At 35.6% G+C, this 23,474-nt stretch overlaps 1 protein-coding gene across 3 annotated transcripts in view; it reads left to right on the top strand.

Moving 5' to 3' along the window:
- kcnd3 (potassium voltage-gated channel, Shal-related subfamily, member 3) overlaps nucleotides 1-22,065 on the top strand; it is a 134,782-nt gene extending 112,717 nt beyond the window's left edge. Inside the window, exons 4-8 of one of the 3 annotated variants that reach the window (XM_051118151.1) lie at nucleotides 13,424-13,522; nucleotides 16,806-16,838; nucleotides 16,948-17,040; nucleotides 18,370-18,614; nucleotides 20,392-22,065. In XM_051118151.1, the coding sequence (XP_050974108.1) occupies nucleotides 13,424-13,522; nucleotides 16,806-16,838; nucleotides 16,948-17,040; nucleotides 18,370-18,614; nucleotides 20,392-20,596 (675 nt within the window). In that variant the 3' untranslated portion in view covers nucleotides 20,597-22,065. Of the gene's footprint in view, nucleotides 1-13,423; nucleotides 13,523-16,802; nucleotides 16,839-16,947; nucleotides 17,041-18,369; nucleotides 18,615-20,391 lie in introns of all 3 variants that reach the window. The other 2 variants (XM_051118150.1, XM_051118152.1) reach the window with 2 other exon arrangements.
- The last annotated feature ends 1,409 nt before the right edge of the window (nucleotides 22,066-23,474 follow it).

Genomic DNA, 23,474 nt, shown 5'->3' with positions numbered 1-23,474 from the left:
AACCAGCCTCGAGCCCCGAGTTAACCTCCACCACAGGAACAGCTGTGCTTACTGTCCAAAGGACATGTGAGAGAGACAGAGAAAGACATGGAGAGGGAAAGAGAGCCAGAAGGGATGTTCATCCTAATGACAGTCCGTCCACAAATAGCTTGCCCAGACGGGACCTGTGGGGAGGGGTTTGTTTATTTCAGCAGTCACTTTTGGGAGGTGACCTTCCTCCTCCTCACCTGTCGTTCAGCAGCCAAAACGCAGCACTGGTACTGCACGTCCATCTGTATAAATCAACTAAAGCACTACACCACCATTACTGAAACACCCTAAAAGTTTAACATTGCAGAACTAATATTAGTGGATGCACTCTAGATTCATACCAGTCTATATGTGATGAACTGAATTAGCATTTCTAATCACATACAGTTAAACAAAATGTGGGGGTGGCAGAAGTGCATTTATATGTATATGTGGGTGTGTTTACTATTACCAACTACTAATTGTTGTTATGGCAGCACTGTGAGGTCTTTGCAAACATTTACTGACCTATAATAGCATCATAATAATAACAAAATCAACAATTACATTTGTGGGTTACAATCTACATTTACACTCATAAGCAGCCACATTTACACTCATAAGCACTACAGTGCATGTGCTTAGGCTCCAAATATTAAGAAATGGTCCATATAAAAATTACAATTCAAAAGATGTGTACTAAAAAAAAAAGTCTACCAAGGAAAGAAAGTCATGTAGGTTTGGAAGGATTTGAGGGTGAGTAAATGATGACAAAACAGTAAAAAAAACATTTTCTTCGTTAAATAAACATTACTTGCGCTATCAGAAAAAACGTACATTTTACATTAACCATGTAATCAACATCCTATTTATTTAAGCCAAGTATAAATCTCATCAAATTAGTGTTTTTAAGGATTTTAACATTTATTCTAAAATAATAACCCAAGGCAGTAACAGTTTAAACAATTGTACTTTGTGAACTTATGTTCAGCTATTCTTTTTAATACTTAACTTTTAACAGTTTTTGAATTTTTTGGATCATCAGTCATCACAGACAAAAATTTACTTTAACTTTCACTAAGCTGATCACTCACTAAAACCTACCACAGATCATGTTTCATGCCATTTTAAGTCTTATTTTTGACATAAAGCGGTTACTACCAGTCAAAACTTTTTGAACAGTAAGATTTTTAATGTTTTTTTTAAAGAAGTCTCTTTTGTTCACCAAGCCTGCATTTGATCCAAAGTACAGCAAAAACAGTAAAATTTAAAAATATTTTTACTATTTAAAATAACTCTTTTCTATTTGAATATATTTTAAAATATAATTTATTAATGTGATTTCAAAGCTGAATTTTTAGCATTTTTACTCTAGGCACATGATCCTTCAGAAATCATTCTAATATTCTGATATGCTGCTCAAAAAACATAATTTTTGTTGAAAACAGCTGAGTATAATTTTTTTAGGTTTCTTTAGACAAAAGAGACGCAGACTCTCGCTGAAACCTGCTGATGTCACTGTTGGACAATGTTTCTTTAGGAAAAACAAGCTATTTATACCCTTATTAATAATATATTTCGTAAAATTGAAAAACTGTAAAATTGCTTTATTTTTGTACTGTTTTTCTAATCTAATATTTTGAGGAGGCACTGCCTCCTCGGAGGAAATGAACCTGCTTTGAACTTGTTGAAAGCATACTGGCCCAGTGACAGACTCAAGTCATTCCAAATCTACATTCATTTTTTATGAGAGTCCAGAATTGCATTTCTTGTCAAACTACCGCTTTAACTATTGTTCCAGCATTGCCCAGACACCTGTTTGAGTGCAACATCATCAGTTTCTGTTGCATCTGTACTAGCCTAATGAGATTTGTTCAGTTCAAGGGCTTTAGCTTACTTCTAGAGCACTCCAGGGCTTTCCAGAAGACTCTGGATTAAGAACATGGCAGACATGACAGCTGGGTTTGATGCAGAACCATTGAAGTGAGCATCAGCTTAATGAAACTTTGATCAAAGTGCGGAAAGCTTCAGATTTTATACGCTGATTTCATCTTCCTGTGGCTCATTGTGTCTCACCTCACGAACATGCTGCAGTTTTTTTTTTAAGGGACTACAGAAAACTACATACACCAGGGCAGCTTATTAATAACTAATGCAAATCTGCACAGCCAGCGAGCTAAAAAGAACAGACCGTTTCCTAGACATCACTCAATTCTTTCATGACTGATCACTCAGTGATCTCATTATGCTCAAACTCTCATGGTTATTCCAAAAGTCCAAGTTTTGTTCAAAGTTAGCTCAGGAATCAGAGTTTTGATCAAAGTTGGTCCAGTAATTGGGGTTGATTTATTAGTCTTGAGAACAGAAGTATTAGCTGTGCTACTTCACTGCATGTTAATGACTTATTCATTAATTCAGCGCTTGCTTTACATACACGCACAATGCAAATATGAACATGATGTGTGATTTTGTTAAAACAGCATTATATAATGATGAATATTAAGGCAAGGCTTTTCCACTCTCAATATTAAGCTTTGATTGAGACGTAACTTGTCACGCTCTGTTTGTGCTACGGACATGAACGATACATCAAATCATGCAGCTTGTTAAGTAGAAGGGCTCTTACTTCTCAAAGCCATCATAAAATAGACAAAAAAAATAATCCCACAGATCTACACTAAAAAGGAACTCCAGCAACCACTTAACGACAGTCTACAAAAAATCTAAACACCTTAGAAAGCACATAATAACCCTCTCACAATACCATTTTCCCCAAAATATTTTCTTCAAAGTTGTGTTCACAGCACTGACATCTAGCTCTTATCTGCTCTTTGTTGTGGACTGAACTCCACTGAGCAAACACTGAAAGTGCATGGAGGGATTTTGTTTAATTGACATAAATAATCCACTTAAGCTTCCTGAGCCTCCATTTCTGTGAATGTTCTTTTTTCACGGCTGTAGAAACTACAGTAAAGCAAAAGGATGTGGGTGCTATGTACGTCATTGAACTGACTCACAGATTAACGGATTTGTTCAGGTCCTGCATTTTGTAATTCTATTGAAGCTCCAGGTATCATTCTGTACCTCACCCAAAAATTAAACTAAAGATATGTACCATGTTTTCAACTCTGCCGGCCACAACTCTGCGTCTACACAAACATAGTGCCGGTCACTTTCAGGCGCTGCGTAATATCATTGCACCTTCTGCACCCATGGTACAGCAGCAAAGTTCCTTGATTATTACGCCAGAATGAAAGTATAGTTCCTAGCCATATTACCCTAGAAAATCACAACTTTTCATTTTCCGTCAGTCTTAGTACACGATGTAACTACAGAAGAGTCAAGTTTTAAATAGGAAAAATATCGTCATTTTATATGTTTATTTTTGAACAAGATGCTATCGGTCTAATCAGATTCAATGATCTATGCTAAGCTATGCTAAAAGTGCTACAGCCGGACCCAGAGATCGGCTGAATGGATTCGAAAATGGTAAAACTCAACTGTTTAACTTTAGGGGAGTTGGACAATGAGCCTATTTTCAAAAAAAGTGGAGTGTTCCTTTAAGACTATATCAGAGTTCTTCAACCCTGCTCCTGGGGATCCCCTCTCCTTCAAAGTTTATTTCCAACCTGCTTCAGCACACCTGGGGTGCTTCTCAATATCCCTCCTCGTCTCCTCGCTCCTCTGTCCTCCATCCTATGACCCGGAAACCGATCGAGCTCAGCCATCTTGTAGGACATCTCAATTCTCTAATTGCACCACAAGGAGGCGAGGATCGAGGAGTGAAGAGCCTTCCTGAAGAGTCATGAGTGAGGATACACAGGTGTATTCTTTGCGGAAGTGTTTTATCGACTAAACATGGCGAACATTTAAATTCTCCTCCCCCTCACCCTTAATAATTTACATTTATATTTTACCTTTGCAGTTTAAATAATGTCATATATTTAAATAGGGCATCTTGCTTTATCCGTATTTATTATGAATGCCTTAAATATCAAACTTTAACAACATATGTGCAGATCCCTTTAGCGCAGCTGATGACGCTTTGAACTGACGCTTAAGTGGTCAAGAATATTCCAGTGTTCATCCTTTGATTCCACCGCCCTGGCGTCTTTTCCTTGCATCCTTCCCTCGCATCCTGAAGGGTCGGAGCTAAGACGCGAGGAGAGGAAGTGAGGAAAGGAAACGAGGATGCACAAATAAGAAATGAAAAGCACCCCTGGCTGTGTATTTTCAAGCAGTCTTGAGAAGCTTGATTGGCTGCTTCAGGTGTGTTTGATTAGGGTTGTAGCTAAACTTTTCAGGATAGTGGGTCCCCAGGAACAGGACTGAAGACCTCTAGAACTCATTAAAAATAAAAAGAAGCATAATTGTAAAAATAAATTAAATGTTTCCTATTTTAATTAATCCCTGAATTTTTCATTTAGAAACCTGCATATATGAGGTTACATAATTTTAAAAGTGTCACTTCTAGTGTCATTTTTATAATGAATTTATGTTTTCCTAGTTAACCCATGCCTAAAAAAATTCTCAGGTAGAAATTGTGACCAAAAGCTATTTTTTAATGCTTATGCTTATCCTTAATTCTTATTAAAAAACAAAAAAAAAGTCATGTTCACACTTGACTGGAAAATTCAAATTCACTAGTAAAATAGTGGGAACCTTGAAGAACATTGAAGCTATTAAAGGGACAGTTCACCTAAAAATGAAAATTCTGTCCTTAATTACTCACCTTCATGTCGTTCCAAACCCTTAAGACCTTTGTTCCAAGAGCTTTCTGACCCTGCACAGACAGCGAAGCAACTACCATTACAAGGCCCAGAAAGGTAGTAAAGACATCGATAAAATAGTCCATGTGACATCAGTGGTACAACCTTAATTTTATGAAGCTATGAGAATACTTTTTGTGCACAAAGGAAAAAAAACTTTATTCCACAATTTCTTCTCTTCCCTGTCAATCTTCAACTCCCATTCACGAGAGTACCATGACACTTGCGTGATGCTGACGCAGGAGCCGGCATTTTCATTTTTGGGTGAACTGTCCATTTAAAGCTTCTGGAATCCTACTTTACAGAAACTAGAAGTGTTGGGCGAATGTTGTGGGGGCCTTGGAGTCAAAAGGTTTGAGAACCATTGCCTTAAGCAGTCCAAAATTGTACCTTAAGGGTGCATAATAGTTGGAGACACACTAGGCCCAGTGGTGGGCCATGAATTTAAAGTCGTTCACTTCCAGAACAAAAAAATTACAGATAATGTACTCACCCCATTGTCATTCAAGATGTTCATGTCTGTCTGTCTTCTTCAAAATCATTCTACATCGCTGTTTTACCTTTTTTGTAAAGGCGTTTGATCTTCTTTGCATGTTTACTTTGTAAACTTCTGCAGCAATGTAGGATGATTTTAAAGTTGGAGGAGAAAATGAGATGGGAGTTTTTCAACATACCCTAACTGTATCGACCTGGATTACACAGAGTACACATGCACATGGCAGAGCTAGAGAAGATGAACATTTGAGGTTAAAAAGTACATCATTTTTATTTTATTTATTTATTTATTTTTTAAAGAAAATGACCATTTGTTTGGCTAGATAAGACACTTATTCCTTTGAAACAGCATTTAAACTGCATTTTGAAAGTTCAAACTCACGGGCACCATATAAGTCCACTATATGGAGAACATTCCTGAAATGTTTTCCTCAAAAAAATATTTCTTTACGACTGAAGAAAGACAGACATGAACATTTTGGATGACAACGGGGCAGTACATTATCTGCGACGACCCTGGCTGTGACTGTACACTGTAAAAAACAATTTATTGAGTCAACTTAAAACAATTTGTAACCTGGCTGCCATAAAATTTTAAGTTCAGTCAACTCAAAAAAAGTTTATTCAACTTGAAATGTTAAATTATACTAAGTGACAACTTAGATATTTGAGTTGAATCAACTTAAAATTTTAAGGCAGCTGGGTTACTTACCCATCTGTTAAGTTTAGCAAACACAAATATCTAAGTTACTTAGTAAGTTACTTAGTACAACTTAACATTTCAAGTTGAATAAACTTATTTTAGTTGACTGAACTTTTAAGGCAGCAGGGTAACAAATTATTTTAAGCTGACTCAACAAATTGTGTTTTTTTATTTTTTACAGTGTATAGGGTACAGCAAATGTACAGCTCGACAAGTAGGGTTGGGTACCATTCACATTTTAACTGGAATGGTACCAGTACCGGTACCTGAAATTTGGTGCCAGTGCCGGTACCCAACGGTACCCTTTTCTGTACTTTTCTCTCTGTGTAATAACAAAAACATTTATTTTAGTGAAAAAAAAAAGTCTATGGTTTTATATATATATATATATATATATATATATATATATATGTTTTTTTTTTTCAGAATTTCTTGTGTTTTAATTTTTCTTGTAATTAATGCATTAAACATTTATTTATTTTTAATCAAATTAAAATAAAACCCTTTTATTTTTTGGCAAACAAAAAAATTAGAAAATTGTGTGAATATTCCTTTAAAAGAGTTTATAATTGTATTATTTTTCTACAATTATCATTTGTTTTATTTAAATTTGTCAGAAAAAGGATTATATAAAAACTTACGTTATACTGTTCAAAAGTAATAATATTATATAATATTATTTAATATTAACAGTCATTAGTCTATATTGCAATTCGAATGACAGACCTACTTTTGATTTATTTATCCAAAAATTGACAAATTCTGTGGCATTTCGCTCTATAGAGTAAATTCCGGTTTTATGAATGGCCTCCACGTTTTCGTGGAAATCATATGGCCCTAGAAATGTAACCACAATTCAGAACATTTCGGTTTGCCCTGGGTGTTGTGTTTGAATGAGTTGCAGGGGTTACATCACGTCACAGGGTCTCCTCTCTCTCTCTCTTTCTAAAACGTACACACAATTGATTCTGTACTCGGCAGCACCGATGCAATTCAAGTACTGTGTTCTGTACCCAGCCCTATCGACAAGCAGAGACTTCTCACTCACTGTTGATTTTTTTTCTTTGCACTGCTGCCTGTCGCTTCAGAGAACAGCACAATGAAGAAAACGCCTCTCAGAACCTCTCTGCACCAGTCTTTGGTGGTTTGCAGTAGAGCCAGTGCTTCAGGCATAAACAATTTGTGCACGTCGCATGCTAGACAGCATCCCTAGTAAAAATTTCACTTATAAGGGAATTAAATACTTTGATTGACTGACACACGATCAAACCATCCAATCGCAAATCCACTGTGTATGATTTTGAAATCTCCCTTTTCACAGTGACGTCTACATGCTTCAATCGTGCAGGTCACACTTTTCCACTTCACAGGAACCTGATCCTGTGGGACTAAACAGCAACACTTGAGCACAAACTCTAATGAAAAACTCTGCTGATTCTGCTGCAGGGTAAAGATTGAAGGTATACATCCAAAGCAACCCTTGTGAAAAAGAAGTGCTCTTAAAAGAAGATCACTCACCCTCCAGGTTGTTCCAAACCTGTATGAGTTTCTTTCTTCTGCTGAACAGAAAGATAGTTTAAAGAATGTTGGTAACCAAATAGTTTCTGGTTGACATTGACATATATTGACATATATATTTATGTAGTGTGAAGTCTGATCTTTGAGAAAATATAACGAGTCACTAACTTCGTCAATTCTTTCATTGTTTTTTTTTTTGTTTTGTTTTGTTTTGTTTTGTTTTTTTACGTTTTTTACCACAAAATTGTCCTATGGTGTGACAGAAAAAATAAGAAAAAAAAACTCTTAATAATATACAAATAGCATGGGACATATTAATCTTTATTGTTAGACACTTCTTTTAATATAGTGTTATTTATTTAATATGAAATTATAATTAACAGAATTTTTCCCCCACGACTTGTTGGACAGTTTCAAGAAAAACTTGAAACTGACTGTCATTCATTCAGAAATGATGCCATTTTAAGATGAATAATATTTCTATCTCCCCTATTGCAATACTCAACAGTTTTTTAAGATATTTTGAGATAAAAACAAATCAGTGGTTCTTTTATGTCACACCATAGGACATTATGTCACACTAAAGGACAGAAATGGTAGTTATTACAGTATTTCTATTTAATTTTGAACATGTCAAAGGAGAAAGAAAGTTTAAATTTGATAGAAACAATATCAACATTTTTTTTTAATAATAAACAATATCAAAAAAAAAAAAATTCAGTCTTAGTCAATCAGTTGTTACTGGAACTCTTCTAGAATTCTTTCTGTTTCAAAAAGTATCACATTCTATACTTACTTTCATGACACTTTATAACAGTACAAGTTTTCTGCAAAAACATCAGAAAATAGTTTAAATAATGTAATTACTGCATTTAAGAACACTGAAAGTGATCATAAGAGAATAAAAAGGAGTTAAACAAATCTTATTTAATAATTTAAAATGCTTCTTCAAGAGTCCTTTTAAAGAGACAATTTTTTTTGTCCTATGGTGTAACAGTACAGGCGTCACACCGGAGGACATGTTCCGTCACACCACAGGACGTTTCAGCCTTTTGTGTCCATTAATGACCTTGATATTCTGTCATTAGCACTTTGCAAGATACATTTGCATAATTTTCAATGATTATATAGTATAACATACAGTTTTTAATTTTAAAAAATATATAATTTAGGGGTGTCACACCGAAAGAAAAACAAAACGTAACACTTTAGTAGTGTAGTAACATGATCATGAATAGAGTCCTTCAACTAATAAAAGTTTTTTCTGTAATTGGCCAAATTAAAACCAGAATATGGTGTCACACCAGAGGTTTTCAATGACAAAATGTATCAAGTTCCTACACTTTCAGAAACGTATAGATGAAAAAAAGTGATTGCCATTTACTAAAATAGACACTTGTACAATTATGCCAGAGGTATTCATGAACATTTTTATGCTTTTCTTTTTAATATATAAAAGTTGTAATTTATTGAGCCATGCTTGAGACAGTCACACCATAGGACAATTTTGACATTTGGCTCAAAAAAAACAAAACCAAAAAAACACACACACACACACACACACACACACACACAACAACAACAACAACAACAACAACAACAACAACAACAACAACAACAACAACAACAACAACAACAACAACAACAACAACAACACTGCAGTTTTTTTTTAAGTTCCATGTAGGACAAAGAAATGTTTAACAATTTACAGCATTTTAAATAACTACAATTGTAATTATATTAATTTTTATCTCGTGGTACAGTGAAAATGCCATGTCCCATCAACAACCCATATTTTGAATGTTCAACAGAAGAAAGAAACTCATACAGGTTTGAAACAACTTGACGGTGAGTAAATAATGACCATTTTTATTTTTGGGTGAACCCGTCCTTTAACATAAATTAAAACTATGTATTCAATTTCAGTAATTATTCACTCTCATGTTGTTCCAAACCTGTTTGTTCATCTTCGGAACAAATATTAAGATATTTTGGATGAAATCCGAAAGCTTTCTGATCCTGCATAGACAGCAATGTAATTACCATGTTCAAGGCCCAAAAAGGTACTAAGGACATTGTTAAAATAGTCCATGTGACATCAAAAGTTCAACAGGCAAAGAAACCAAAATAACTAATTCAGCATTTTTTCTCTTCTGTGTCAGTTTTTGATGCAAGTTCATGCAAGTACCCTGATGCAGAATTTTCATTTTTGGGTAAAATATTCATTTAAGTGCACTTATTTTTCAAAAGGGAAAGAACACCATACCTGGAGTAATGTCTCATCCACCCAATCAAATCTACCAAAAAAACAATAACTTGGAAATAAACGCAACTGCATTTTATGGCAATATTATCATATTTCTGTTGAATACATAGTGTGAAAAATGTATTTTTATTTCAAATAGGAACAATTTGATATGATTACAGTGAATTGAAATTGGTCACGGACCACAAATTTGCCTCATAAAGCTTCATAATATTCATGATGAAATTAGAGAGCAGTCTTCTGGCCTCACCACTGCCATAAGGTGCGTCACAGTGGGCTTTATGTGTATAACTGAAATGTAATCTGTGAATGTGCTTTGTTCGGTCTATCTGATCTCAGCACAGCACGGTTAGCTTCGGCCTAGTCCTGAACAACAGTTCTCAGCAGCGATATTCTGTGTCACATTGATAAAGAACCTCGGCATTACTGCGACCGTTCCCCATCTCGTGTTCTGCAGGAGCAGATCCCCAGGAAAAATGTTCCTCATTTTTTTCCACGATAGCTGAAAATTGTTGCAGCATTTGTTGGAAACACAAACGGTCTCAGAGGCCCAAACTGATTCCATTATGTGATGGCAATCTCCTGTGAAAAGAGCAGAGTTAGCACTCCACTCACCCACAGGGACTTGCGTGTGTGTTTGTGTGTGAGGGTTTTAATGATGGTGTATGTTCTTTCAATCTGTGTTCAAGTGTGTGTGAGAAATTAATGAACATCAGAATACCGGTTTGATCTCTGCGAGGTCTCTGATGCAATTGAGACACAATTTGTTCCTCTTCAATAATTTAAAAACGCATGCACGCATACAAACACTCATTGGGATGAAATGCATTTGTGAGCCTGTATCCAAGAAAGAGCAGCCAATTGGCCTAGTTCAATTGTGGTGTGGGAGCCGATGACCCCTAACGGTGGACAAGAGGTGGTGTTATTCACAATGTCCTGTGACTATAGGCGTGCAAATCACTGTTCGTCTCCCCTGAGTGTTTTGCTCTTATACCCATAGAGCTGATCTCTAGCATTTAGCTGTGCTATTAACAGTTCAGGCCATGAACACTTACCATCTGTGTGTGAAGGTGACAAGCTCCATGAACAAGAAAATCAAGCTACATGGTCCTATTACACACCTGACAGGGGGCCACACAAAAGCCTCTTTGTGTTTGAGAGAATAAAAACACAGCTAAACCAGATTATGCAAATACTCAAGTTACATGGCAGGAAATAAGAAACTTTTTTTCCATGTTCTCCAGTAAAATGTCTAGACATTCTTAAAGGGATAGTTCCCCCAAAAATGAATATTCTGTCATCATTTACTCACCCTCACATTGTTTCAAACCAATATGAGTTTCTTTCTTCGCTTGAACACTAAAGAAGATATTTAGAAGAATGTTGGGAAACAAACAGTTGCCAGTAGTTATTGACTTCCATAGTATTAGAAAAACATGAAATAACGATAATTACCATGCAAAATTAATTTTCTTGATAAACATTATTAAGCGTTTGATAAATGTTTGATATAATGTTTATGTAGGAAAGGTGGAACGAAATAGCGTAAGTCATTTGAAGCAGTCAGAATACCTAAATTTTGCCATACAAAAATGAGGCTGCTACAATTTTTACAGATATTACTGATTTTGATAATGAACATAAATCTACATCTGCACCCTAACTCAAACTACTATCAAATGTGTATTTCTAAGAGACAAAAAAATTGTTGAATTATTGAATGTCTGCTTAGTATTTCTTTTGAGAGAGGTATTATTTTTCAGTTTTTTTTACACAAAATAGAATGGGTTTTATTCATACTGGACGCCAGAGGGTGCCCTCGTGCAGAAAATCCACATATGCAAACATGTGATACACAAATTCCGAGAGAAACAAAACAAGGAAATCTTTAAATGCAAAACCGAAAAAACATAATTCACAAGTGCGTATTGAACCGTGGATGTCGTACCGAATGGTTACCGTACCGAATGGCTAAGAACTTCATTTGGACAACTTTAACAGCGATTTTCTCAATATTTTGATTTTTTTGCACCTTCAGATTTCAGATTTTCAAATAATCCTATCTCGGCTAAATATTATCCTATCATAACAAACCATACATCAACGGAAAGCTTATTTATTCATCTTTCAAAAAATGACTAATGACTGGTTTTGTGGTCTAGGGTCACATATATTGTAATACATTACAATATAAAGAAAGAAAGAAAGAAAGAAAGAAAGAAAGACAAAAAAAATCTTAAATATAAGATATATTTTTTTATTTATTTCCTTTTATAAATATTTGGATATTTTTACTAGTAATTCCTATTACAGACTTAAATGGGCTCTTCACTAAACCTGTCAACTATAAACAAGAAGTTAATATTAAGTGACTTACTTACAAGAAACCAACCACATTAAAGGAATTGTTTACCAAAAATGAAAATTCTGTCATTAATTACTCATGTCATCATTCAAAACCTGTAAGACCATCTCTCATTTTCACAACACAAATTAACATGTTTGATAAAATCCAAGAGCTTTCTTAACCTGCATATACGGCAACGGAACTGAAACGTTCAAGGCCCAAATAGGTAGTAAGGACATAGTTAAAATAGTCCATGACGAGAATACTTTTTGTGCGCAAAAGAAAATAAAAATAATGACTTTATTCAACAATTTCTTTGACACAGAAGATAAGAAATTGTTGAATAAAGTCATTATTGTGGATCAGAAAGCTCTCAGAATTCATCAAAAATATTTTAATGTGTGTTTCAAAGATGAAGGAAGGTTTTACGGTTTGGAACGACACGAGGGTGAGAAATGAATTACAGAAGTTTCATTTTTGGGTAAACAATCCCTTTAACAACCTAGCAAATGCAAAGCAATGCGCTAAAAATTACTCAAAACACCTTAGTGACCGCAACACAACACCCGGATAACCACCCACAAAATCCTAACACGTTCACAAAAATATACAAATCTAGTGTATACATAATGTTTATTGATGCTTTGCCAACGTACACCCTTTTTATCACGTCAATAAAGCTTCTTACATCTTAAGGGAACCGAAAGGAGAGAGAGGATCAGTTTTCTGAGATGATGAGAGAATGAGAGCGCAAATCAGATCATTTGATGCCTCTGGATCTGAGAAGATTAAAATACTCTCATTCATTGTAAATATTAAAATGTGATGTTCCACAGAGGATTTGACTGCTGGTTTCCACCCATCATCCATGCTGTGCCTATAAAAATGACATAGACTGAGGGAATGCAAACCGCTGCTCTATCATTTATCGTTACACAGCTGCGCTAACCGTAATTCAGCATTACACAAGACGTTTACAGTAATTAACCATTACACAGCTGCGTTTCTCTAAATTACCATTCTTTTATGCTTTGTAGAGCTAGCGAGCAACCGCTTTCTTCTCCCCTGATCTGTGCACATTTTAACTGCATGGCTGTCAGCGTAGTTCGGATTGGCTCAGCAGTTTTTTGAAGCCACTTGCATTTTTCATCAGTTTATGATGGACAGCAATCCATCTGAAAATCCATTTTGTTTCTTAAAGTACTTTGATCTGAACTGCTCTTTCAACAGGGATCAGATTGAAACTCAGACCTTTGTGATGGAAAAGCACTGGTAGACTGAGATGTAACTTCCTTTGTGTATGTATGTGTTGACAGAAAGCCCGACTGGCCCGAATGAGAATTTCCAAGAGCGGCAGCTCTACCGCCTTCCTGCATAGCAAACGAAATGGACTCAACCAATCACTGGAGCTAACGGTGAGAAACACACACACACTCACACACTGTTTCACACACACATTCATGCTCATTTTTCCCATATTTTGTTTCTGTTTGACTTCTGGTGGCTTCTTTTTTATTTGCCATACATTATGCATGGTTTTCAACAAGAACTCCTGCAGATGGTGTTTTAGCGCAGAGATAAAAGTGTCAGGTTGTTTTGTTTTAAAAGTGTTTAAAGCTATGGATTCACATGGGGCAAGACAATATTCAGCACTTAAGAGCGATTATGAGATTTTCGCGTTTGCATATTTGCACAAACATCAGCTTAATTAACTCAATGACATCCAATTTATCAGGACAGAGTGATGAACTGATGTGAACATGTCTTAATGTGTTGCTAAAAGCCCTCATTAGTGAGTAGGCTCTGAGCATGTGTGTGAACGGGAGATCTGGTCTTTATTACTGTGGTTGTTTGAAGCCGTCCAGCTCCTATAAAATGCCTTCCTGGAAAAAGAAAACCGGCGATTCTCTGAATGCGTCGAATGCGCTTGAAGAACGAGGAACATTCTGAGAGTGAACAGCGAGTACAGAGACAGATTGCAGGCCACTCCGAAAACAGCTAACCAGTTTCACAGAACGTACTCAGAGAGGTCCAGAGAGTGAAGCAGACGGGAACCTGACAAAATTGAGCTAAGTCTAAGAGGCCTCCTGATGGTTTTAACAGTGTGAAAATATGTACTTGATACTGAATATTAATTAAAATATAAAATAACACACTTAATACCGGATATAATACTTAAAAAAAAAAAAAAAAAAACTTTTTAATGGCAATGTACTGTATATTTTAATGCTAAATAATCATTGCTTTTTACATTTGCATTTGGCAGATGCTTTTATTCAATTTAACCAACAACAAATGAGACTTCTGGTATAAAAACAAGAATTAATACAATTGAAATTAATGCTAGAACAGATACAGATCACATTTCTGAAAAGTGCACGTCTACATAAATCAAATCGATAAAGTATTAAGAATATCTTCCAAATCTACTGAGGTTGGATCAGATCAAGGGAGACTGTTGAAGTGATAGTTCACCCAAAAATGAAAATGCGGTCATTAATTGCTCACCCCGATGTCATTCCACACCTAAGTCCTTCGTTCATTCTCGGAACACAAATTAAGATTTTTTTTTTTTTTTTTAATGAAATCCGAGAGTTTCTGACCCTGCATAGACAGCAATGCAACTACCATAGTCAAGGCCCTTTGACTTTATTCTGGGGGATGTCACAATAAATCAATTTCCTTGAAAGCTGAGAACAGCAGATGGCACTCTAGGCTAGTTTTTATACCACACAATCAAATGCTCATGAAGAAGAGCACTTGTGTATTCAACTGAATAATTTAAGGGGTTAAATGTACTTGTGCCTCAGCTTTTATGCTTTTATGATGCAAGATTAGAGCTGCAATTAGTCGCAATTAATCGATTCAAAATAAAAGTTTGTTTACATACAATATATATATATATATATATATACACACACACACACACACACACACAGTGTCTGGTTTATTATCTTTGTGGGGACTCTCCATAGGCACAATGGTTTGTATACTGTCCACACTATATTTTCTATCCCCTTACCCTAACCCTACCCCTAAACCTAACCCTCACAGAAACCGTTCTGCATTTTTACTTTCTCAAAAAATCTCATTCTGTATGATTTATAAGCTTTTGTACCCATGGGGACCACGAGCCGGTCCCCACAATGTCAAAAATTTCAGGTTTTACTATCCTTGTGGGGACATTTGGTCCCCACAATGTAGCAAAAACAAGTACACACACACACACACACACACACATATATTAACGAAAAATATTAGATTTACATGTAAAATATTTTATTATTACATATATATTTATATTTATATTTATATTTACATATAAATTACATGTAAGTGCTTCCATACAAATACATATGATACATACAAATATTTACATATGTGCGTGTATTTATATATGGGTCAAAGACAAAAAAGGGTTTAAGCATAAAAACAATAAGTGTAATGCTTTAAATTGTTGTTTTTCAAACAAAAAAAAAATGTAAAAGGTTTGTTTAATAAAATACCATTTTTTTGTTTTTTTGAGAGAAAAATAAATATCATACATTTTTCTCTAATTTGCAGAAGACACCCACTAAAATGTGCATTGCGCACAATAGGTATTTTCGTAGCTTCAGGAAATTAAGGTTGAACCACTGATGTCACATGGACTATTTTAGCAATGTCCTTACTACCTTTTGGGCTTTAAACATGGTAGTTGTGTTGCTGTCTGTGCTGGGTCAGAAAGCTTTCACATTTCCCCAAAAATAAATTAATTTGTGGTCTTACGGGTGTGGAACGACATGAGGGCGAGTAATTAATGACAAAATTTTTGTTTTTAGGTGAAACTATTTTCCTGAGACTCCAAATATAAAAACAATAAAGTCAATATCAACAGAAAAAAGGAAGGTTGAAAATACACATTAGGTTTTTTCCTCTGCAAAAAAACATGCCTTTGAGCGTGAATCACATAAGAACACTGAAAATGGTGCAAAATGTGCTTAACTCATGAAAACAATGTCACAATAGAAAAATTTGAAACGGTCCTAAAAATGGACTTCAGTTTCGTTATGCAAAATATTCTTTGATTTTGGGGTTTATTTGAGGTTTCTCAGCGCGATTCACCCAAGAGTGGTCTGACTTCACGTCAAACTAAAGAAGCTGCTTCTAGGTTAGCCTGTCTGAATAGCTCATAAACACCACGCAGATCACATGCAAACATGCAGTCTGCTCAGAATAAGAGTACTCAGGGTATGTTACTGTAAGATGCCTAATTTTGCTCTCTCTTCATTTCTATCAATATCCTTCTTTTTCCTTCTGTCTCTCTCTCCTCCTACACATCACTCACTGACTCACTTATGTTATTTCGGTGCTTGCGTCGTGTTAAGACGTTGTGGAAATGGTGAAAATGTGGAGCAGTGTATGTGCGTTGAGCCCGGAGGGCCCAGCGTGCGAGCACAAGCTCCCAGGCAAAAGCTCTACAATAAAAGAGACAGATATGTGCAGTTTTAGTAGCCGTACCAATGGATTTGTGAAACAGAAAAGTGGAATCACTCTGATTCGCCCAATCCTCTGAGGCCCCTCGTCCTTCCTTTCTCTCAAGCTTTGTTTATTTAAGTTATGGATGATATATTGTGCTGCTCTGTTGTGGATGAAGTTCCTTCCAAAAGCAGTAAACCACTCTCCATGTCTCTCCCTCCCACTCTTACACAACAGCAGCTCCCCTATTACAAGATGAAACTTTCACCACAGGTACTGAGCCAAACAACACACACTCTGTCCCTCTCTCCACTTCATTATTCATGCATGAAATGTGGTGATTCCTTAAAAATGATGTGAATGTGTGTATGTGTTTTTGCAGGGCTCCTTAGAGGAGGACCAGCAGATGAAGAAGACCACATCTCTGCTGGAGAGTCAACATCACCATCTTCTGCACTGCCTGGAGAAGACCACGGTCAGTCAGAAGTAGTAGTGGCTGTTTTGAAAACACCGCTTTATGAAACTTTACAAATCTTTTGTTTCAAATCAGTGTCTCAGAATGTGTATCAAACTCGCAAAGAAGGCTACATAATATTGTTTTGACAGTTTCAAAACATTTCGAAATTCATATTCTTCGCACTAGATGCCACTGATTTGGTAAACCCATTAGGTGTGCAACTGATCTCGGATCAATTTTTTAAATGTAGGCTAGGTGTTTTTTAAATTACTTTAATGACTTTTAATACTTAAGTGTGTATAATACAAAAAGGAGAAAGATAGTATTTGATTCTAATTGCCCTAGTTTGCCAAGTCCTGCCTACAGACAAAACGAGCACTACACGTTATTAAAAAGAACCTTCATATTTAATGGTATTTATTAATTATTTGTAGATTAAAGTAAGTTTGAGCTTAGTTTTCAGTGCATTAACACCGTTTTTTTTTACCAGCAGGTGCCGTAAGCCTATGAATCATTCATGCTACTTTAAAGTGAATCATTTTGCGAAACAGCTGGTTTAGGTGATTCAGAGAGCGTTTCGAAAAGCTTCGTTTCTCCCAACAATAGTTAGAAGCCTTCAATCACTCTCAAGTCAACGCGGCGCCACAGGAGTGACGTGCAAGCGGCATACTAAATAAATAAATAAATAATATACTTTTATTAAACCTTTTCAAAAGAAAACAGATATTGTAATTGTAATTGCATTGAAAAATATATGTAGAATAAATAATGTATAAAATATAAAAGTAAAACTTAAATATTATCAAAATATCTTTTATACAAAACACAAACTTGATATTTAAAAGCAGGTGCAACGTATAAAATATAGCTAGGTGTTGCTCTATGCTTTATCATGCCAATTCTAAGACAGTAGAAGAAAGGTTTGTTTTATTAATCTTTCATCAAAATGTAATAACTTTCTCAATGCCCTTTCTTAGCAATGACATAATCTAGGCTTGGACATGAAAAAATAATATTAACCAAAATTATAGTTTCACTCTTTGCTTTCATTCAAAACCACTGAATATTCTCTTTAGAGATGCATTTAATACATCCGCAAACTTGTCTTATGTAACATATCACTGACATAAAAATGAAATGATTTGATTCTGATTTGTTCTCGTTTGTTAAACATCACTGAAGTAAAAATGCATCAGTACTGTTTCATATTCTCTTTTATATTTAAATGTTAACATGCACGTAAAGGCTTTGAAGTAAAAGGAATTAAAAGTAAAAACCTTATGACAGTGAATAAAACATCAAAAACTAATAATCTTAAGGAAATAATCTTTGTGTTTCTGTGAGCAGAATCATGAGTTTGTGGACGAGCGGCTTTATGAGCAGGGGTACCTGCAGACAGCGCTACAGAACTTCCCATCGCGGAGTCCATCTCTCTCCAGTGAAGAGGGCATCACCGGCACCTGCTGCTCTCGGAGAACCAAGAAGAACATGCAGCCTCTCAGTGCCACACACACACACTCACACACGCACAACCTACAGGAGCTCAGCGCATTACACATCCAGTGTGGGGAACAGCAACCACTAAACACCAGGTTAGCATTTTTCATCCACAGCATTAGAGGTTGATTTTTATTAGAGCTAAAAGACATCAACTGTTTTATATTATCCACTTTTTGTTTGTTTGTTTTATTAGACCAGGTGCACCCATTTGTTTCTTTAATGTGCAAGGCTTCAGGTGTCATCAGCTTCCAGCTCTTTTAGCTGTACAAACACAGTCTGTTCTGCTGCTTAATGTTACAAACTGGTATCTGTTAACATAGAATTTTAATGTATTATCATAAGCATAAACACACTAGTTTATAGCACAAATAGTTTTACAACTGTTATTCTTATTCTCCATAGTGTCTAATAAACAGAAGTCTCACTCATTCAGAGAAAATAGCTTACTTTTTATTGCAGCTTAAGGTGAATATTTTATTATTAAAAAAAAATTATTAAATTATTAATTATTAAAAAAAAAAAAAAAAAAAAAAAAAAAACATGCCTGCATCAATTTGTACTTCTCAAATGCTTTTTATATACACTGTCATTCAAAATTTTGGGATCAGTATGATTTTTAATATTTTTTAAAGAAGTCTTTTCTGCTAATCAAGGCTGCTTTTATATGATTAAAAATGCAAAAAAAGTTATTTAAAATAGTGGTTTTCTATTTTAATAAACTTCTACATAGAATTTATTAATGTGATGCAAAGCTGAATTTTAAGCATGACTACTCTTCAATGTCACATGATCCTTTAGAGATTATTCTAATATGCTGATTTATTATCAATGTTAGAAACATTGGAACATTTTTTTGGAACCTGTGATACTTTTTCAGGATCCTTTGATGAATAAAATGTTAAAAATAACAGCATTTATTTAAAATAGAAATCTTCTATAACAATATACACTACCATTCAAAGTTTGGGGTCAGTAATTTTTTTTCTTTCTTTCTTTGAATAAAAAAAATATAGTTTTATTCAGCAAGGATGTGTTAAATTGATTCAAAAAGAGAGATGGTACGGACTTATGTTGTTAGAAAAGACTTATTATATTTTATATATTTATTATTATATTTTAAATAAATGCTGTTCTTTTTAACTTTTTATTCATCAAAGAATCTTGAAAAAAGTATCACAGATTCCAAAATATTAATAATTCATAATATTCCTGTTATTCTGTATTATTGATCAAATAAATGGAACTTTGATGAGCATAAGAAACTTCTTTAAAAAAACATTTAAAATCCCAAACTTTTGAAAGGCAATGTAGTTTACCCTTATCACAGACCCAGACTTTCAATTTTAAACTATAAAAATCTATCATATAAAATATGAATTACTAAATTTTAAAAATGGTGACAATCTAAACAAAGTGTAAAATAAGCATAAACCATTTTACTATTGTTTTTAGCGTCTCATGATGCTCCAAACACAAAAATCACAGTTTATCTCAACAGAAAGTGAGGGTTAAAATGTAAATATTACATGTAAACTTCATATTTGTTGCCTCATTTCAATTCAAGCTCTAATTTCTGTTACATAAGATAAAAATGTGTATTTATTAGTTAGTTTATGATACATGAAATGCTACCTTTGGGGAAAAAAAAAACATGGCAAATTAAAGGCATCTGCCATTTAATTAACATTTTAAAATGTATAATTTCATCCACAGGCATTTTCAAAGAAAATATATAAAATATAGATTTGAAAATGACATTTGTTGGTTCAGATTAAAATAAGTGATACATGCAGTTAATTGACAACATACATAAACAAGTGAGAGTATGAAGTTTTAAGACGTCTGTCTCTTTCTCTCTCTCCGTCTCAGTCGTTCCAGTCTCAATCTGATGTCGGATGAATCAGGGAGTCTGAACTGCAAGAGCAGTGGACTGGTTACCACGGCAATCATCAGTATCCCAACCCCTCCCTCAAACAACTCTCGAGCCAGTCCCGACGCTCCGCCCCCTCCCAACCCAGACGCTCCGCCTCTTCCAAACCCTGGCACCGATGTGGTGAAAATCTCTGCTCTGTAGGAGAAAACAGAACTCAGGAAGAGAAACTGATGAGTAGCCTGCCCCCTAGTGGGAGAAGTAGTGCGCTGGCTCAGACTCTCTGAAAGAAATCTCTGAAAGAAGATCAACAACGATGCATCTGTGTAAAATGAGAGAGAAGGCGAACGCAACAGCAGGACGATCATGAGTATTCGATCACTCTCCATCAGGACTGATATAGATGAGGGTGTCATTGCAGTGTCACTGTGCATAGAACATTTCTAATTCTTTTTCCCTTAGTTTTCTGTTGGGTCATACTGTTTTTGTTTTTTGACTAGCGATGGAGGAAAAAGATCAAGGGTTTGTTTTCATCCATGAGTCTTGTTTGTTTTATATCAGTCCGTTAATCTGTTCCAACATCGCAGACAGCCTCTCAAAGCCTCGGCTTTCTTTATCCCAATTAAGTTGTATTTTGAACTAGAATAATTCCTAAAGGATAAGAGAAAATCTGCTTTAGGTCTGAGGGAGACCGTATGAGTGTGACAGTGTTTCTTAGACTGTGCTAAGTGTTTATTTTTGGAATATGTGTGATTGGTCAAAATTAGGTCTCACTTGAATGTTTCTGCCCCGCGTGTGTGTGTGCGCGTGTGTAAGAATTACTGAATCGTCCCTCAAACTCTCAGCCTCTCACACAGTTCGTGCCTCTCAGGGGGAGGAGAGTTTCCTTCTTCTTTAAGCCACTGTCTCTCCCTGAGTCCGAAACGTTGAGCCGACTTTGTAACGTTAGTTGTGACCTATCAGACATTACTATGTAATATAGAACCAAAAAAAAAGAAAAAAAATGAGAGCGAGAGAGAGAGAAAGAAACATAAAGTGTTTTTAAAACTCTGTGACTACAAGCACAAGGCGTCGCTGAGATTTTGTGATTACAATGTGTATCAAGCCTTGGTTTAACTGTGAATATTGTTGATAGAATATTTTGTAATATTTAGCCATTGTTTGGCAAAACCAGAGCAGCTGCCTACCCCGCCCCCTTTTCGTCCGCCCCGCCCTTTTATGTCTCCCCCGCCCCTTTCCTCCGTCCACTGCTGGCCTGCTTCCTGTAGTTGTTCTGATCTAAGTGTTATTGTCATTATCGCTCAATGGGTATTTAAAAATGTGTCTAGTTTGCGTAAAACTACATGGGTAGGAAACTTTTGATGTTTGTGTTTTTTCATCAACGGTGAATGTTTTTGTTAAACTAGATTTCCAGTCATACGTTGCTGTTAGAGGAGAAACTGTCAACCGTACGAATCAATTAGAGATAATTCTCCAAGTCCCTCCTTTTCTGTCTCTGTCCTTATTTGTCAGCCATGTTCACGAGGACGGCGTTGCCAATGAGAGAATTTGTGCTCGTTAGTAGAAAGTCCCTGTTTCGTCTGTGTTGTTTGAAATTCACTGTCCTCAAAACTGCCAGCAATCAGCTGCATGCTCCACCTTTTGTACCATAATCCCCATCCCAGGACTCTAAACCCCACCCATCTCCTTAAACCCCCACTCACTTGTGCCTCTTACACCAGCATACATAGAAAGTGACCCTCCCCTCCCCTCAGGACGTTAACGCTCCAGGGCCAGAGTTTTAGTGTTCAGTGCAATGAAACACACGCTAGACCTCATATCAATAAATTTAATCTTGTTTTGGCCCTTTTTAGATAGAATAAGCCATATTTTCCAGGAAAAAAATGATTAAAGGGAACCTCGGGTATTAAGACTTCTATGGCTTAATATAATATAAACAATTTCTCTTACTGATATACGTAGCAGAAAACCCATAAAAGACTTACGTTATTTAAAAAATCCTTATAATCTTATACATATTTTGGACTATTGGGGGGACCATTGTTTCGATGGCGTGAAATGGTTGCAGTTTAAATGCAGCTTCAAATGGCTCTAAACGATCCGAGCCGAGGAAGAAGGATCTTATCTAGCAATACGATTGGTCATTTTCAAAACATTTAACAATTTATATACTTCAACTTCAAATGCTCGTCTTGTCTAAGTCTACGTGAACTCTGGTTCAATACAGTCAATACGCGTGTTAGGGTATGTCGAAAAACTCCCATCTCATTTTCTTTCCCAACTTCAAAATCGTCCTACATTGCTGTAGAAGTAACGACCCAGTGTTTACAAAATGAACATGCAGAGAAGATACTCCTTTTACAAAAAAAGGTAAAACAGCGACGTAGGACAATTTTGACGTTGAAGAAGAAAACGAGATGGGAGTTTTTCAACATACCCTAACTGTATTGACCCGGATTACACAGACTACGCATGCGCATCGCAGAAACGAGACAGGACAAGCGTTTGAGGTTAAAAAAGTAAATAAATTGTCAGTTTGTTTGAAAAATGACCAATTGTTTTGCTAGATAAGACCCTTCTTCCTCGGCTGGGATCATTTAGAGTCATTTGAAGCTGCATTTAAGCTGCATTTTGGAAGTTTAAACTTGGGGGCACCATTAAAGTCCACTATATGGAGAAAAATTCGGTAATGTTTTCCTCAAGAAACATAATTCTTATTGACTGAAGAAAGAAAGAAATTAACATCTTGGATGACAAGGGGGTGAGTAAATTATCTGTAAATTTTTGTTCTGGAAGTGGAGTTCTCCTCTAAGCCATACAAGTCTTAATACCCGAGGTCCCCTTTAAATAATTACATAACCTATACTTGAACTTTAAAGCCGAAGTGGATGTCCAGTTACACAAACTTGAGTTAGAAATGGTTGGACATGACCTCTAGGACACCAGTATTACAGGGAAAAGCACATTGTGACATTTAGGAATATCAGGGTATTCGGCCCACACCGTTCTTACCAAAATGTTCTTTGATGGCCCATGTGTTCATATGATGATTATCTTCCTGTTTGTTGTACATACAATCCAT

Source organism: Labeo rohita, chromosome 8 (assembly GCF_022985175.1).
Source record: "Labeo rohita strain BAU-BD-2019 chromosome 8, IGBB_LRoh.1.0, whole genome shotgun sequence".
NCBI classification, from domain to species: domain Eukaryota; kingdom Metazoa; phylum Chordata; class Actinopteri; order Cypriniformes; family Cyprinidae; genus Labeo; species Labeo rohita.
Note: the sequence above shows the minus strand (reverse complement) of the source record. Positions and strands in the feature narration are given on the sequence as shown.